This window comes from Crotalus tigris, unplaced genomic scaffold (assembly GCF_016545835.1).
Source record: "Crotalus tigris isolate CLP2741 ecotype Arizona unplaced genomic scaffold, ASM1654583v1 scf7180000018941.1685476, whole genome shotgun sequence".
NCBI classification, from domain to species: Eukaryota; Metazoa; Chordata; class Lepidosauria; order Squamata; family Viperidae; genus Crotalus; species Crotalus tigris.
Genome location: NW_024097285.1, coordinates 1,344,574 through 1,359,794, shown reverse-complemented (window position 1 = coordinate 1,359,794; position 15,221 = coordinate 1,344,574). Strand labels below are relative to the sequence as shown.

General features: G+C 36.3%; 1 protein-coding gene across 4 annotated transcripts in view; it reads right to left on the bottom strand.

The window, feature by feature from the left end:
* Positions 1-7,143: 7,143 nt before the first annotated feature.
* PPM1B (protein phosphatase, Mg2+/Mn2+ dependent 1B) overlaps positions 7,144-15,221 on the bottom strand; it is a 101,507-nt gene continuing 93,429 nt past the window's right edge. For 3 of the 4 annotated variants that reach the window (XM_039357738.1, XM_039357736.1, XM_039357737.1), the window contains exon 7: positions 12,217-13,222. In XM_039357738.1, coding sequence (XP_039213672.1) covers positions 12,944-13,222 — 279 coding nt within the window. In that variant the 3' untranslated portion in view covers positions 12,217-12,943. Of the gene's footprint in view, positions 11,630-12,216; positions 13,223-15,221 lie in introns of those variants that run through there. The other variant, XM_039357739.1, reaches the window with a different exon arrangement.

The following is a 15,221-nucleotide window of genomic DNA, read 5'->3' as shown; positions in this document are numbered from 1 at the left end:
TGGTTGCAGGCATTCTAGACAGGACCTGAGGGGCAACTCCTACCATTCAAGGTTTTAAGTGTTCCCAAGCAGCCCCCACCCCACTGTCCTTCCAGCGACAATCCCAGGCACCCCAGGCATTACATTTCCACCCCCTTTTCCTCTTGACCAGCAGAAGGGAGACTTCAGGGAGTAGTAGATGAAAGTTGATGGCCATATTGTTATGGTCAGTCCTCTTGGTGAGATCCACATTCAGTCCCTTTGAAGTTTTAATGAAGGAAGTGAGAGCTATAAAACCCCTTTGCTCATCCCCCTTCCCCTTCATAGTATGACAGAATCCAGAGAGGGCAGAAATGGGGTTTTCCATAGTCGATAACTAGAAATGAAATATAATTGGATTCTGACACCTATATCTGTAACGCCATATTGATATGCATCAAACTTTTGTATATTCAGAAATCTGCCATACCTGGGGCAGAGATATCAGTTCATTTGACTTGGTTACCCTGCAATATGTCTGTTAAATTGACACTGTTGGATACATATAGCAACTAACTCCATTGTGGCTACAGTACTTGATTTACCCAAAGTGGGTCCATTGTATACAAGATTTGTCTTTACTTTTTTCTCCTCCAAGTTGTCTCTCCCTATGAAATGATGTTTTCTTCCAGGAGCTTGTCCACTTGCTCTAGATTTGGTTGAGTGGCTCACTTGGCTTACACCTTTAAGATGTAAATCTGCAAGAAGTATTATTACAATCACTAAAAATGGAGACAACCGTATTTTATGCTGGTTTTGGTTATTGTATTTGGGTTTGTATGTGTATATAAGTATCATTTAGGATTTTCTGAATCTTCATTTATGAATCACATTTATAAATAGAGAAATCAACTAAGGACTCCTGCCATATTATAATAGTAAAAAAACCCCACCATCTATAATAACAAATATAAAAAATTAAAATGTCTACAGTAAAAATAAGTTGATGTTTAAAATAAACTATTCCAGCTGTAACAGTCATCAATCCCCAACATAATCCAAACAAGAATAATAACATCAATAAATAAGAATCCAAAGTAAAACAATGGTGACAATTATATATTAAATAATCTAACATTTTCTGGAATGCCATAACTGAACAAGCAGGTCTAATTTCTTGGGGGAGATGATTCCACACAGCTGGGAGGGTAAGGGAAAACCTGTCCCTTGGCTCCAGTTCTCCTCCGTTCACTTTTCAAGGAGAAGTAAACCAAACAGATCTTAGCTTCCAACCAGAGTGTCCATAAGTTTTCCTACATTTCAGAAGATAGCCATAATTTTGAAAATGTCCATGTTTTATATAAAAATAACTGTTAAATAAGAAAAATGGAGTTTTGATTTCATTTTTGATTTTGAGCTTCACTGTATTCCTTCCTTAATCCCTTAAAACTTACTTGTCATGTGTAACAAAAGCAAAATCGCCAGACATGAAGGGCTTTTGCTCTCATGTTGAACATACAGATTTCTTGGAGCTAAAGAAGAAACCCAACTAAGTAGGTCTGATGCAGCAAAGGTCTTCTTTTTTGCACCCCGGTTTGGCCAGACTTCCATAAAACAGGATTCAAGAGCCACTGGTTTGGACATTTGTGACAAGGATTCTAGCTGATTTGGGTAATGAAATGCCTGCAAGAAAACAATTAAGCTCAAAGAGCACCAAGGACTAGCTTAATTTTACAGCAGGAGGAGATACCTGACACCTACAATTGGAAAGATCATTGTAGCAAGGCTTGAAGAGCTTTGCCTAGCATTCCAGACAGCTGCTGCCAAATAGCCAATAGCCAAATAGCTTACATGTTTGCCCTTAGTTAACTTATCCATAATTATTTAATACAATTTCTTAGATTCACACCGACGTCCTGAACCGTAAACTAACTAAACAGGTTGACAAGCTGAAATACAGTTTGGTTTTTAGTTCGATAGTAACTCTGATAGATGGACTGATTGGAAGCTACACCTATTCCCTTGATGTTATTTTGTGAAAATAATATACAGGTAGTCCTTGACTTCTGACCATTCATTTAGCAACCATTCAAAGTTACGATCATACTGAATAAAGGGATATACCTGAAGTTATGGCTGTTGCAACACCTTTGAAGTCACATGGTCAAAATTCCAGGGCTTATCAGCCTGCACACACTTATGACCACAGGGGAGGTTCATCTCTCCCTTCACCTGTCTCACCTTATCTATGCCCTTTTGGCTCCCTGCCAGCCTGCACTCTGCTGACCCAGCTGACCTTCACTGTCTTCTTGCTCTTGCTGCTGAAGAGGTGTGCCTAGCTTTTTGCAGCTGGGCTTCAGCTGCAAAACAAGAGAAAGAAAGCCAAAAGCCGCCCCAGAGCTGCAGTGTGCCAAAATGCCCTTTTGGAAAAACGTCTTGGAGCATGGCGTGCCCAGCCTGGCTCAGGAGCTCAATGCAAATGGGCATTCTGACACAGTGTGGCTTAAGGCTTTTTTTTTTTCTTTTCTTTTTTGATGTAGCATCCTCCAACAGCCCAGCAGATGGGTTGGTATGCCTGGTCAGCAATGGGAGCAAGAAGGCAAAGATCAGCTGGGGCAGCAGTGTGCAGGGTAGTGAGAGCAACTAAAGCTGAGATAGGACTGGGGTAGTTGTGACTTCCCAGGGCATTAAAGCAGCCCCTGGGATCGCTTGTCACCTCACCCTGCAAGACATGATGCAGGACAGCCAAAGGGCAGAGATGGGGGGGATGAATAGGGGTAGTTGGAGGTAGCCCTTAGTGAGGCTCAGGGACCAGGATGGCTTGGATTAGGGTAGGTTATTCACTTAAGAACCTGTGATTCTTGGTTGATGGGATTGCCTTTATTAAGCAATGTAATCAATGATGTCATATTTTATGACTCTATCACTTACCGATGGAAATTCCTTTCCCAATTGTGGTCATAAGGTGAGGACTACTTGTACTCCTAAATGTCTTAAATTGGTAAGACATTCAGAAAGTGGCCTAGTCTGGGGCTTGTGTGCTAATATATTTCATGCGGGAACTTCTGTTGTAGCGCAGTATATTAAAAAGTGAATGCAGTATTTGAAGTTCAGAACTATATTAGCAACCTTGACATAATTTGTTGGAAGATTCTCTAGTTTTTCCTACTTACGATATTGCCTAGGGGGCTTATATGTTTAATATAAAGTGCTTTCAGAAAGTATTCAGATCCCCTTCACTTTTGTCAATTTTGTTATGCTGCAGCCTGATTTTACAGTTGTTGAAATTCATTTTTTTCTCATTAATCTACACTCAGTACCCATAATGACAAAGTGAAAACAGAATTTTAGAAATGTCTATAAATTTATTAAAAAGAAAAAAACTGAAATATCACATTGGCATAAATATTCAAACCCTTCACTCAGTACTTTCTTGAAGAATCTTTGGCAGCAATTACAGCCTCAAGTCTTTTGGGGTATGATACGTTTTGTATACCTGGATTGGGGGATTTTCTGCCATTCTTCCTTACAAATCCCCTCAAGCTCAGTCAGGTTGGATGTTGACCGTCGGTGGACACCATTTTCAGGTCCCTTCAGAGATGTTCAATAGGGTTCAAGTTGGGGCTCTGGCTGGGCCACTCTAGGACATTACATTTGTCTCTAAGCCACGCCTATGTTGTCTTGGCTATCTGCTTAGGATCATTGTCATATTGGAAAATGAACCTTTGGGCCAGTCTGAGGTCCCGAGTGCTGTGGAACAAGTTTTCATTGAGGATATCCCTGTACTTTGCTCTGTTCAGCTTTCTCTCAACCCTAACCAGTCTCCCAGTTCCTGCTCCTGAAAAACACTCCCACAGAATGATGCTGTCACCACTATGCTTCACTGTTGGGATGTTATCGGGCAGGTGATAAGCAGTGCCTGGTTTCCTCCAGACATGTTTAGAATTGTGGCCAAACAGTTTGATCTTGATTTCATCAGAACAGAGAACCTTGTTCCTCATAGTCTGAGAGCCCTTCAGGTGCTTTTTTCCAAACTCCAAGCGAGCTTTCATGTGTTTTGCACTGAGGAGAGGCTTCCATCTAGCCACATAAAGTCTACATAAAGCCCAGATTGATGGAGGGCTGCACTGCTGGTTGTCCTTCTGGAACTCTGTCTCATTTCCACACAGGATCTCTGGAGCTCAGTCAGGGTGACCATAAGGTTCTTGGCCACCTTTCTTATTAAGCCCTGTGATTGCTCAGTTTGACCAGGTGACCAGCTGTTGGAAGAGTCTTGGTTGTGCCGTCTTCCATTTGAGAATTATGGAGGCCACTGTGATCTTAGGAACCTTCAGTGCAGCAGAAATTTTATTGTATCCTTTCCCAGATCTGTGCCTTGCAATAATCCAGTTTCTGAGCTCTGCAGGCAATTCCATTGACCTCATGGCTTTTGCTCTGCTACAGTATGCATTGTCAGCTATGAAGCCTCCTATATAGGTGTGTGCCTTTCCAAATCATATCCAATTTAATTTACTACAGGTCGACTCCAATCAAGGTGTAGAAACATGTCAGCAACGATCAAGAGAAGTGGGAAGCACCCAAGCTAAATTTCAAGTGTTGTTGCAAAGGGCCTGAATACTTATGCCAATGTGATTATTTCATTTTTTTTATCTTTTTAATAACATTACAGACATTTCTAAATCTCTGTTTTCACTTTGTCATTATGGGGTATTGAGTGTAGATTAATGAGAAAAAAATGAATTTCAATAACTGTAGAATCAGGCTGAAAACTCGACTGTGACTCATTTAGAAAGTAAACCAGCATTTACTTTCGAAGTGAGTCACAGGTTAGACTTTTCTTGACATATGCACTTTTGTAGGTGTAATGGTACATGAGAAAGTCATTAGAAGACTGGGCCAGGAGATACTGTCAAGGAAACTATTAAGAGAAGAGAAAGCATAGCTGGCAGTTGAATAGTGGGTGGAACAAGAGGCCCAGAAAAGACTCTTTCTAATTTCTCAGGTTGTAAAGGAGACAACAGCCAAGAATTGACTTTGACTTTACTATAAAATAGAATTAGCTCATCTGGTTGTGATTCCTATATGGTTTTCTCTGCAAGTCCTACAGTAGGATGGACTAAAATTGACTTTCAGACTTTACTATAAAATAGAATTAGCTCATCTGGTTGTGATTCCTATATGGTTTTCTCTGCAAGTCCTACAGTAGGATGGACTAAAATCTGATTTATATTTGTGATAGTAGAAGAGATTGCAAAATGGGTTGTATTATTTCAGGCTGCAGGTACGGATCATAGGCTTTAATGCTTTCTTGACAAGCAGGGAACAGCATCCTGAATAAAACAAGTTTTTTTTCCTTTTTTTCTTCTATTTGTTTTTATCTGATTTTTGGAGACTGCCTGGACAAGTCCCGCAGTTTTGACAGAAAGTGACTGGCCTAAGGTCACTCAGCTGGCTTTGTGCCTAAGGTGGGACTGTAACTCCTGGTTACTAGCCTGATGCCTTAACCACAACACAAAACTGGCTTTAGTTTCACCTGTTTTGCTTTAAAATGCAAAGGGCCATTCTGCAGCTAAAATGCAAAGAGTTAACAGACTTGGTGAGTTACATCCAGGTTTCCAGAAATAAAATTATGGAATGGTGGAAGAAATATACAAAGTAAAATGTATGGTTAACTCCTATGAATGAATGAATGAATGAACGAACGAACATTAACTCTTTTTCTACTTCCCAACAGACAAAAAATATTAGAACTTGTCTGAAGAGGGCTGTTCTAGATAACCTGAAGAGAACAGGGCCAATTGTTAATAGAGGGGGATGCTTTAAGGTAGGTTTGAGTATCATATACACAGCCCATCCTGGGCTTTCCAGGGCACATACAAAGTCCTCTGGCTGTTGCTGGTAGAACTGGATCCAGAAGCTGCATGATTTCTTCACCTTAAGTTTGTGAGTTTCGTCTTTGGAACATCTTCCAATGCAGTTTCATACTTTTCATTGTGTTTTCGGGTTTTTGGGTGAATGGAGTGGCTTATTGTAATGAGTTTTTGTGCCTTATTATTTGAAAGCCATCTTGAGTTGTTAGAAATGGTGCCTATATAAATCAAATAACTGAACAAGCAAACCACATTAAGCACCATTCTACTGAGACACACGGGCGATGCAAGTATAATTCCTCGACATACTTAAATGACTGTCATCAATGTAAACTCTGGCTGTTGTTAAAGATGACCTCTATTTATAGTGGGAACCAGTGGCTATTAAGGAATATTCTTTAATACTGAACTGGAAAAAATTAACTGTACTTAGATACCATAGGTTTGGTTACCATTCCTATTAAGAATTTTCCTAGTAAACAGGTGTCACTTAACCAGATTTTGCCACCCCTGTAACTGGAACAGCTACTGCAGAATGCTTTCCTCTGCTTTTGATTTGGACTTGGATTATTCCCACACCTTCAAGCTTCTTCTGATGGAATGTTTCTTGGAGCCACCTCAGGCTGAGTTTGGCTGCCTCAAGATTTTGCCCCCCTCAGTAGAATTTCTTTCCACCTTGGCCACCAATTTGGCTTCAGACCAAAAGGGTTGCCCTTTTCTTTTTTGAAGTTTGTGTTATGTATGCAAATGACTCTCACTTCCAATCCCGACCATTAGACTAAGTACTTGGAATAACCTTTGAGTATAGTTACTGGATAGGAATGAGCTATTGATGAGCTGCTGTTTTAGTTAAGTGTTTGCAAAGTCTCTAGACATTTCAGCTGCTCAGAATATGAATTAGTTAAAGGATCTTGTTTGCAACTGCTTAATTATCTGTGCTCTGATAAGCTAACTTCATCAATTTAGTAATCATTTTCATGGACATTTTGTGAATTGATAAAGGAAGAAATAATGGTTGCCAGCAAGAAGAATATGAAAGTATTATCATTTGTATTACAGAAAAACAGATTTCAGTATCATGTTATTTTTCAGAGCCACTAACTTGCTATATGTTTAGTAGGCACTTGGGATTCATGCAGTGTCATCATCTATGCCACTAACAACAATATTAAAAGAAATATTGGAGCTTCTGTTCCTTTGACAAGGATTCAAATACAACATTAAATGGAATGAATATTCCATTCTATTTTTAGAATTGATTTGTTAAAATATTCGGAGTGTAAAATTCAACACCACAAATAAAAAACAAGAACAATTATGATACAAACAGTATGTTTATACTTATGAACAGATTGACATGCACCAGATTCACACATTTACAGACACCCCAGGCATCAAAGAATGTTACAGCTTCATCAAATGGAGGTTACATGGTTTTCTATGTAAACAGGATCTTTAAAAGATCAGTCTTCCCCAATTGGAATTGCCTGAATGTTTTGGACTAAGTTCACAACATTATAATGGTTGTTTTGGCTGATGGGGAAGGAATTGTAATCAAACACATCCAAAAGTTGATTGCTTGGACAAAGCTGGACTGATGTTAAAGTGATTATTTACAGACCATAAAGAGCACAAGAAAGCAGCTGTAAAACATGAGGAAGCTATAGTGCCAGAGAGTAATGTTGGTAACAGATTAAGTTCTTTACAATGCCAAAATGAATCCTATTCAGTCAAAACCTTACATAAATCTGCCATTTACAGATCTCACCAATTTAGAATCCATAAAAAATCTTATTGTGTTAACTCGATTGAATATAAAGTTGATCTAGCTTCAATCTCCCTCTATGATCTCTCTTACAAGACTTCAGTATAAAAGTTATATGGTAATTTTAAAATTAAAGAACCCAAATAATTGTAGATCAGATTTGTTTTTTTTCCATCAATATCAAAATCTAAAACAAATCACACAAGAGGTAAGCCAGAACCTAACAGCTAGAATGGCAAATGTTTCACTTTATCCAGTACTAAATAATGACTATTTGAAATCTACAACAGTTCATCAAAGAAATCTTTGTGGTTTTTATGAATATAAACAAAAGGAAACTACTTACACTGGTATTGGAGGAACAAACCCACCAATCTCACACCATGAGATGTTGCACACAACCTTTTCTGCATAGATCATCTGAATTTTTAAGTGGGTTTGCACAGCTGCAGGTTCATCAGAATTACCTTTATTTAGCATGAAAACCAAATTTGATATTCTAAGGCTTTTTTGTTAACTTTTAAATAAAATATGTACAATAGTAGACTACATAATCAACCACTTCAGCTGGCAGCGGTAGTAACAGCATTGTAGAAAGGCTTAATTTAGAAATAAGCTAAGATGTAGCTTAAGATCAACTTTCAGTAGAACTGACAGTCTATCACAGGGGTGTCAAACTGGTGACCAGATGAGTCAAGCACAGGCCACGCCCACCCTGGCTCCTCAAAGGCAAAAAAAATCGTGATATGTCACGTGACGTGATCGACTTTGACACCTGTGGTCTACAAGTAAGATGAACACATCCCACTATGGTTGGCAGCAGTTTGTTCTATAGAGACAAGTCAACTGGGACTACTGCCATAAAATGAAGCCCAGCTTTATTCATCTAATGTATCAAACTTGAGTCAAAGCCTCTTGTAGCACATATTTCAAGTAATCCAGTACTTTACAGGAAATAGCAAAGTAGCTATTAATTTAAACAGTGTTGCCATATGGAGTTTCAGGGCAATAAGTATGAGCCTATTATAAATATATTTGACAGATTTAATTCCTACATTAAATTGCAAACAGCATCAAATTATTGTTATAGTAACTGCTTTTACTAAATAGTTTTGGTTGCACTTCATCTTACACATTTCCTCATTGTCTTGATCTACAAGATTCTGGCAATAAAGCTTACACAAACAAGAGTGACTATTTGAAGTAGGACATCTTAGTGAATAGATTAACTGTATTTTAGTGGCATCACCCGTCCATATCTACTGGTTTGGATCTGTAGCATTTCTTTAGTGAATGGAAAGGCTCTTCCCACTCATGGAAATGACTAGATTTAGCAAAAATTCCTACTGGAGAGAGGGAAGGTTCCTAATTCCCATTTCTTATAGCCGTTGGCATTATCTCCCTTTATATTTTGAAGCATTACCTGACCCCTCAAAAATGGGAGCATGACTAGTAATCTAGATTTCTCATTCCGGTATGAATACTTACAGCACACTCATTATTATTCTATACTTTTGAAAATTTTAACTGGAAAAGGAACAAGTTTACATGCTTAGATATGGCAGTGTAAACTCTGGTTTCTATGATAATCAATAGGTATAAAAGACTGGTTCTGACATGCAATAAAAAATCTTAAGCTGCATGTTGATGAAAATGAAAATGGATCTAGCTTAGTTAATAGTATCTGGTCAACCATACCGCTTCTAAGGGTAATGCACTGAAATAGTGATAATTTAGTTCTCTATTGATTGTTTCATTATTAGAAACTCTTCAGTCCTATTATTATTAGAAATATGGTTAACTCAATAATTTGAATATCACATTTTTGAGAACTGCTCAGTAGAACTGTTATTAGTATGAGTTTGAGTTATTCCATCAATGTGTTATAAAGAGACCTGTTATCTTCTGAACATTCAATCCATATTAAATTCTTTTGCACTGTTTTTGTTTCAATGTACAGATTTTAATTTGTGGATTACATCTATTTGCACATTACTGGTCTTGTTTATCAACCTGTACATTACTGATGCATGATTGCTATTTGAATCCAAGCATTGCAATAAAAGCCCAAGTTCATTACTTCTTATAGTTCATGATCACAATACACGTACAATGTGGAATTTCCTATTACAGAACTGAATATTTTTTTCTTTATTTTCCCACAAAATAGGGCCTCTCACCATTTTAGCAATCCTTTATTGAAGATAACAAGTTGGTTATGTTCACTGTATTGTATGAAACATCACAATATCATACTGGGAAGGTACTATCAGTACAGGATTAGACCAGAGCAGACAGTCTGAACAATAAACCATGTTGCATTCTTCGTTCCCTAGCTTTTAACAACCCCCAAAGGAAAATGAAACAAAAAAACAATAGGGACAAATACCTGTTAACATCATCATTTAAAACACCTTTTAACTTACGAGACTAAAATCTAATGAATAAATAAAATATATTGTGGCAATAATCCTTTCTAGACCACCCCACTGCCAAAAAAAACTTAATAAAACAAAATAAAAACATAACCAAATGTTTGGGGAACCTGGCCATATAACCAGGTTATAAGAGTGTACAAGGATTTACACCCAAGTGTAGGTAAGGGGAGGGGGAGGAGGGTTACAGAAAAATACCATGAATTTTATTTCACACAAAACCAGTTGATGACTGTCATTAGCTTAAACTACACAGAAGGGCAATTACATCCTTGTTTGAAACACAGTTTAAACAAATAGGAAAATGTTTACAAGGCATCCACAGCATGTAAGTCATGTACAGATGGATACATTCATTATTTCCCCTCCCCAATAGCTTTTATTTATTTATTTTTAGATAAATACTCTTCTCCACTTTCAGCATTAACTGGACTCAATACATGCACAACTCAAAAGAATTAAGGAAAAAAAATAAGGTTATTGCAAAAATAGAATTAAACTAAGAATCTTCAAGTACCTTACATGACGGCCACTCTGTACCATGCCCATTGCTTATAAAATGAAAGGTCACTGAACCCATGAAAATATCTCTAATATTTTCTTAGATTTAAAATAGATAATTTTAGCTGTATTTATAGTAATCTCAAAGTGATAATTTGAACTTTGTAAATAATGCAAACAATTAAAAATTATACCCATATTACACAAGACCTCTCTTTTAAGCTGAGAGAAATCAAAGGAAAAAAAACTATAGAAAACCACATTTAGAACAAAATCACAATTTACATTATAATAAAGGCAAATATTCAGCATTTAAAAAAACTCCTAGCAATGAGTGAGATGACAAAGCAAATTACAACTAACCATAAATTAAGTTGTTTGGTTTAAAAAGATGTAGCAAGAGTTTAAAGATGTGTTATACACATGCGTAAAATTTGTATTTGTTTAGATGCCTAAAATCTCCTTATATTATTGCCAAATACACTTTATCTCAAGCAAGCAATAGGCAACATATCACAATTTGGACACTGTAGGGAAAGCCTAACAGTCTGGTAATACAGGTAAAACTGGAAAAATTAAAAAAAAAAAAATACACATCCTATAGCATATTGCCCAACTGAATGACTTCCAAAGCCCAGAGCTGTAAAAGTTTTCCATCTTGGTATGGTGAAATAAGTGTCTTGTTACAATTATTTGCACTCAGGTGTGCAGGTATTGTAAGTTTTGTTAAACACAGTGTCTTCAGGATACAACTACAATCCCATGGTACTTTATGTACATTTAGTGAAGTGCTCCAAGCATTATTCCTTGGTTTTTAGGGCTCTGGCTCCACATTGATGTAATCAATATGCCCAAGGCTGGTAAAAATACTGTAGTATAGGCAATGCTAAGAGTGGCAATATCAGAAAACACAAATATGAACAAATGATGGAAAATCCTAATAATTTCTTTCTGCCCATTTCACAAAATGTTGGAAATTCACCAGAATTTTTCCCTTGTATTGAAGAAAACTGATTAAAAGTTTTTCCCCCTTTTTTCAGATTCAAAAGCATTTTAGTAGATCTGTAAGGCTACCATGGATCTTCTAGATCGCCAGCACCCTACAGGAAAAGAAGAGAGAAACTGTTAGTGCTATATTGACCTTAAAAAAACTAATATCCATATTATTCTGAGTTATTACACAGAGAAAGCATGCACAGATGAGCAAGTAGTCATACTAGATTCTATCTTCAGAGACTCAGTCATTATTTTTCTACTCTCTCTACTTGTAATTTTAATGGCAGGATCAAAAGATTATACTGTCAAGGAAAAAAACTAAACCACTGTAATCCTTATGACCAATCAAGTTTGTCTGAGTTTTCTGCTAGCTTGCTGGTTAAAATAAACTGCAGAAGGAGGGGTGAAATTGTTTTACCACAAATGAACATTTTAAAAATGACAATGAAGGTAGATTACATTCATAAAGTTAATTAAAAATCAATTCACATTTTGGTAGTTATTATTATTTCTATATTTTTCAGTTCATGTACATAATATAAGGAAATAAAAAAACCTAAGATAGAAAGTATTCACTAAATTTGTGGAAAAATTTGTTTATTGATTCTATTTATAGAATTTACTATATTAGGACAAAATAGCAATAAAGGTTATTAAAGTACCATGATTACTTAAAGAAAGTCAATATGCATTCAGATTATTCCACATGTTTTTATTTGATTGTAAACAATAACTAATAAACACTAATTATCAGTACATTTTAGGCATTAGATACATAGTGCTATTAAGTGCATCCTGGATACATTAAGAAAACTGGGTACAATTATAATGTCCATACTACAGTCTAGTATAACACAGGACAACTTAAATGACTAAAATTAACATGTCTTAACTTAAACAGGCAAATGTGTCTTTGACATGAATTATCCACAAGTCAAATACAAACGTGCAATATCTACATCATTGTCAATCATGGAAAGTGAATTATAATCAACAAACTATAAATGATGGCTAAATATAGCAATTTTAGGCTTCTTCAAAATTTTAAGTAAGGTCTCCTCCTAGCATAATGGCCGAGGTGATATTCCTTTTAGATATCAAACTCTAATCCAACACCACTGATATTTAAATTCATCAAATCTCTTGACCATTACACTAAGAACACAGATGTGCTCTTTTCCACATAGGCAGAAGGCAAGCAGTGACAGTGTTATTAAAACTATATTTTATAATAGCTAACGTTCCCAGAAAGAATTCCCTACATACACAGAATGCCTCTTATGCATGTAGCCAGTACATACAAAAGTTTAAAAATCTAACTTTCTAAGACGTAACAAATATGGAGAAAGCAAGACATTATAAGAACTAAACAATGAGCAACTGTGAGGAAAATGAAGGCATTGTATCATTTCATCATATTATTCATCACTCATTTCTGAATCTTCATTGGGGCTCTGCGTTTCAGCAAGCTGGTGCTCACATTTTGCTTTAGAGTCTGTCTCTTGATTATTTGATCCATCTGAAGTTGAGGTTGTAGCTGATTCAGCTGATTCTTCTCTCTGAATTTTAGCTAGCCTGTAACTAATGAGCACGTCTTCCAGAAGGTGGCGGTAGTTTCCCCTATGAGTAATTCTCACTTGCCTGAGAGCATCTGCCAATTTTCCTTGTGTTGCACTTTCTGCAGCTTTTTCATGGTCCTTATTTAAGATTGAATACCCCAGAATCAGTAGTTAAACTAGGATATTTCTAAAATCTTTAATATATTTGACAAACTATTAAAAATTATAAGTGGTTTCTAGTAAGCCAACTTTCAAACAAACTTAGTCTTCCTTTGCAAAAAGTTGTTTGAGAGTTAGGATTTAAAAAAAGTATTTTCATATTAAGTTCACCAATAGATATGAAATTAGATGACAGGACAAAATTTATAATTTAGATGTTCAAAATAAAGACATTAATGTATAACTTATATTTTTATTGTCCTATATATAAGTAATATATAAATACTTATAATACGTAAGTTATATATTATGTTTTAAGACATATAAGTATACTCAACAATTTGTGAACAGCTTAAGTAAAATGAATTACCTTTTAAGTTTTCGCCAATCGATTTAAAACTGCGAATGGAAAGTTTGCTGCCACCTACACTGATTAGAATATTATGTACTACTTTCTAAGTATATTCTAAGCAAACTCATACCACCAGCATGAACAAATGGGCTTATCTCCAAACAAATTCAAGAGCCAAATATAAAAGAAAAATCCTAAGTAGTTCCAAGCATGGTTCTGTATGCTTTTAAGGTCTGAGTTTTCTCTCACAATGTTAACTCAGCTTTGTCCAATACAACTAGGTACATATAATTTAGGGCTAGCCCCCACCTCCAAAACCCACCAAGTCTTCACACAACACATAAAATATGGAATTATGTCATGTGGTATACTAATGTAATCTAAGATAACTTTTCAAAGAGTCTGGTCCAGTGTTTATCATGGACCCCGTTTAAATACTTTTATGGCTATGGATCATGGCCACACACTACCAAGACTTAACTCAAGATTTAAATCATAACATTTCTTCAAGCCTTCACGGACTCCCTGTGATGACATCATGCCCCCCCCCCAGACCGCAGGTTGCGAACCACCGGTCTAGCCAACTTCTTATTCAAATCAAACAATCAAAAGCATTATGTCTTTATATATCAGATATTTGGGGAGTGGGGAGAGAAATAGTTAGAGAGGACTGCTTCCCTCGTGTCCTACTTGTAGATTTCCAAAGACATATAGCTGCATGCAAAAGAGCATATCGATATACTTTTGTCCTAATCTAAGGTCCTTTTGCAGATTATCAAGAATATGTATTAATACATATACCAAAAAGCAAATTATCTTGTAAGAAACTTTAAAGGAATAAAAGAAATCCCAAGTGAATTATGTAAAAAGGGTGTTGTAATAAGCTGTGTTTCTGTATTACTATATCCTCCTTTTAAAATATATTCTTCAAATTTGCCCAGTCCTGAGAAACTGATAATAGTTTAGGTACTGGGATATAAATGATTTTTTTCTTTGAAATTCATTCTGTCATCTTTACTTAAGCTATACTCAGATTCTAACCAAGCAAGACACTGTAGCAGTAGCTTTTATTATATAAAAATGGAAGTATCATAAATCACATAGAAAGTACAAGGACTATTGTAAAAACAAAAAAAGAAGTATTCCTAAGGAATACAGAACTTCCTGCTACCCAGCCTCATCCTAAAGTTTCTACCAAGCTCAATGAAATATTCTTTTATACCTGACAGGTACTGACTAGAAAAAGTTTAGAAGAAAAACTAGGAAGAAAGTTTGCAGTTCTTGCCTACACAATCCTCTTATTTACAATACTTATCTGGAGCAGCCAACTTTCTCCAGCATGTCAACTGCATCATTTCACATCCCGATTCTAAATAATGCCATTAACATCAAACTTCAAAAGCACTCAGTACTGATGTACCAGTAAAATTTTAAACACAGAACATTAAAATATAAATGTATAATTTCAGAAGGTACATTTGATGGACATATTTAATGTGACCAAAGCTACTTTTGCCTAGGAGAGCCAAGACCACCAGAAGAGAGATCACAGCTCTGGTGGCCCCACAAAATCAAACAGTACCATGAGTGACAAAGTACAGGTTTTCTCAGTGGTGGTTTCCAACT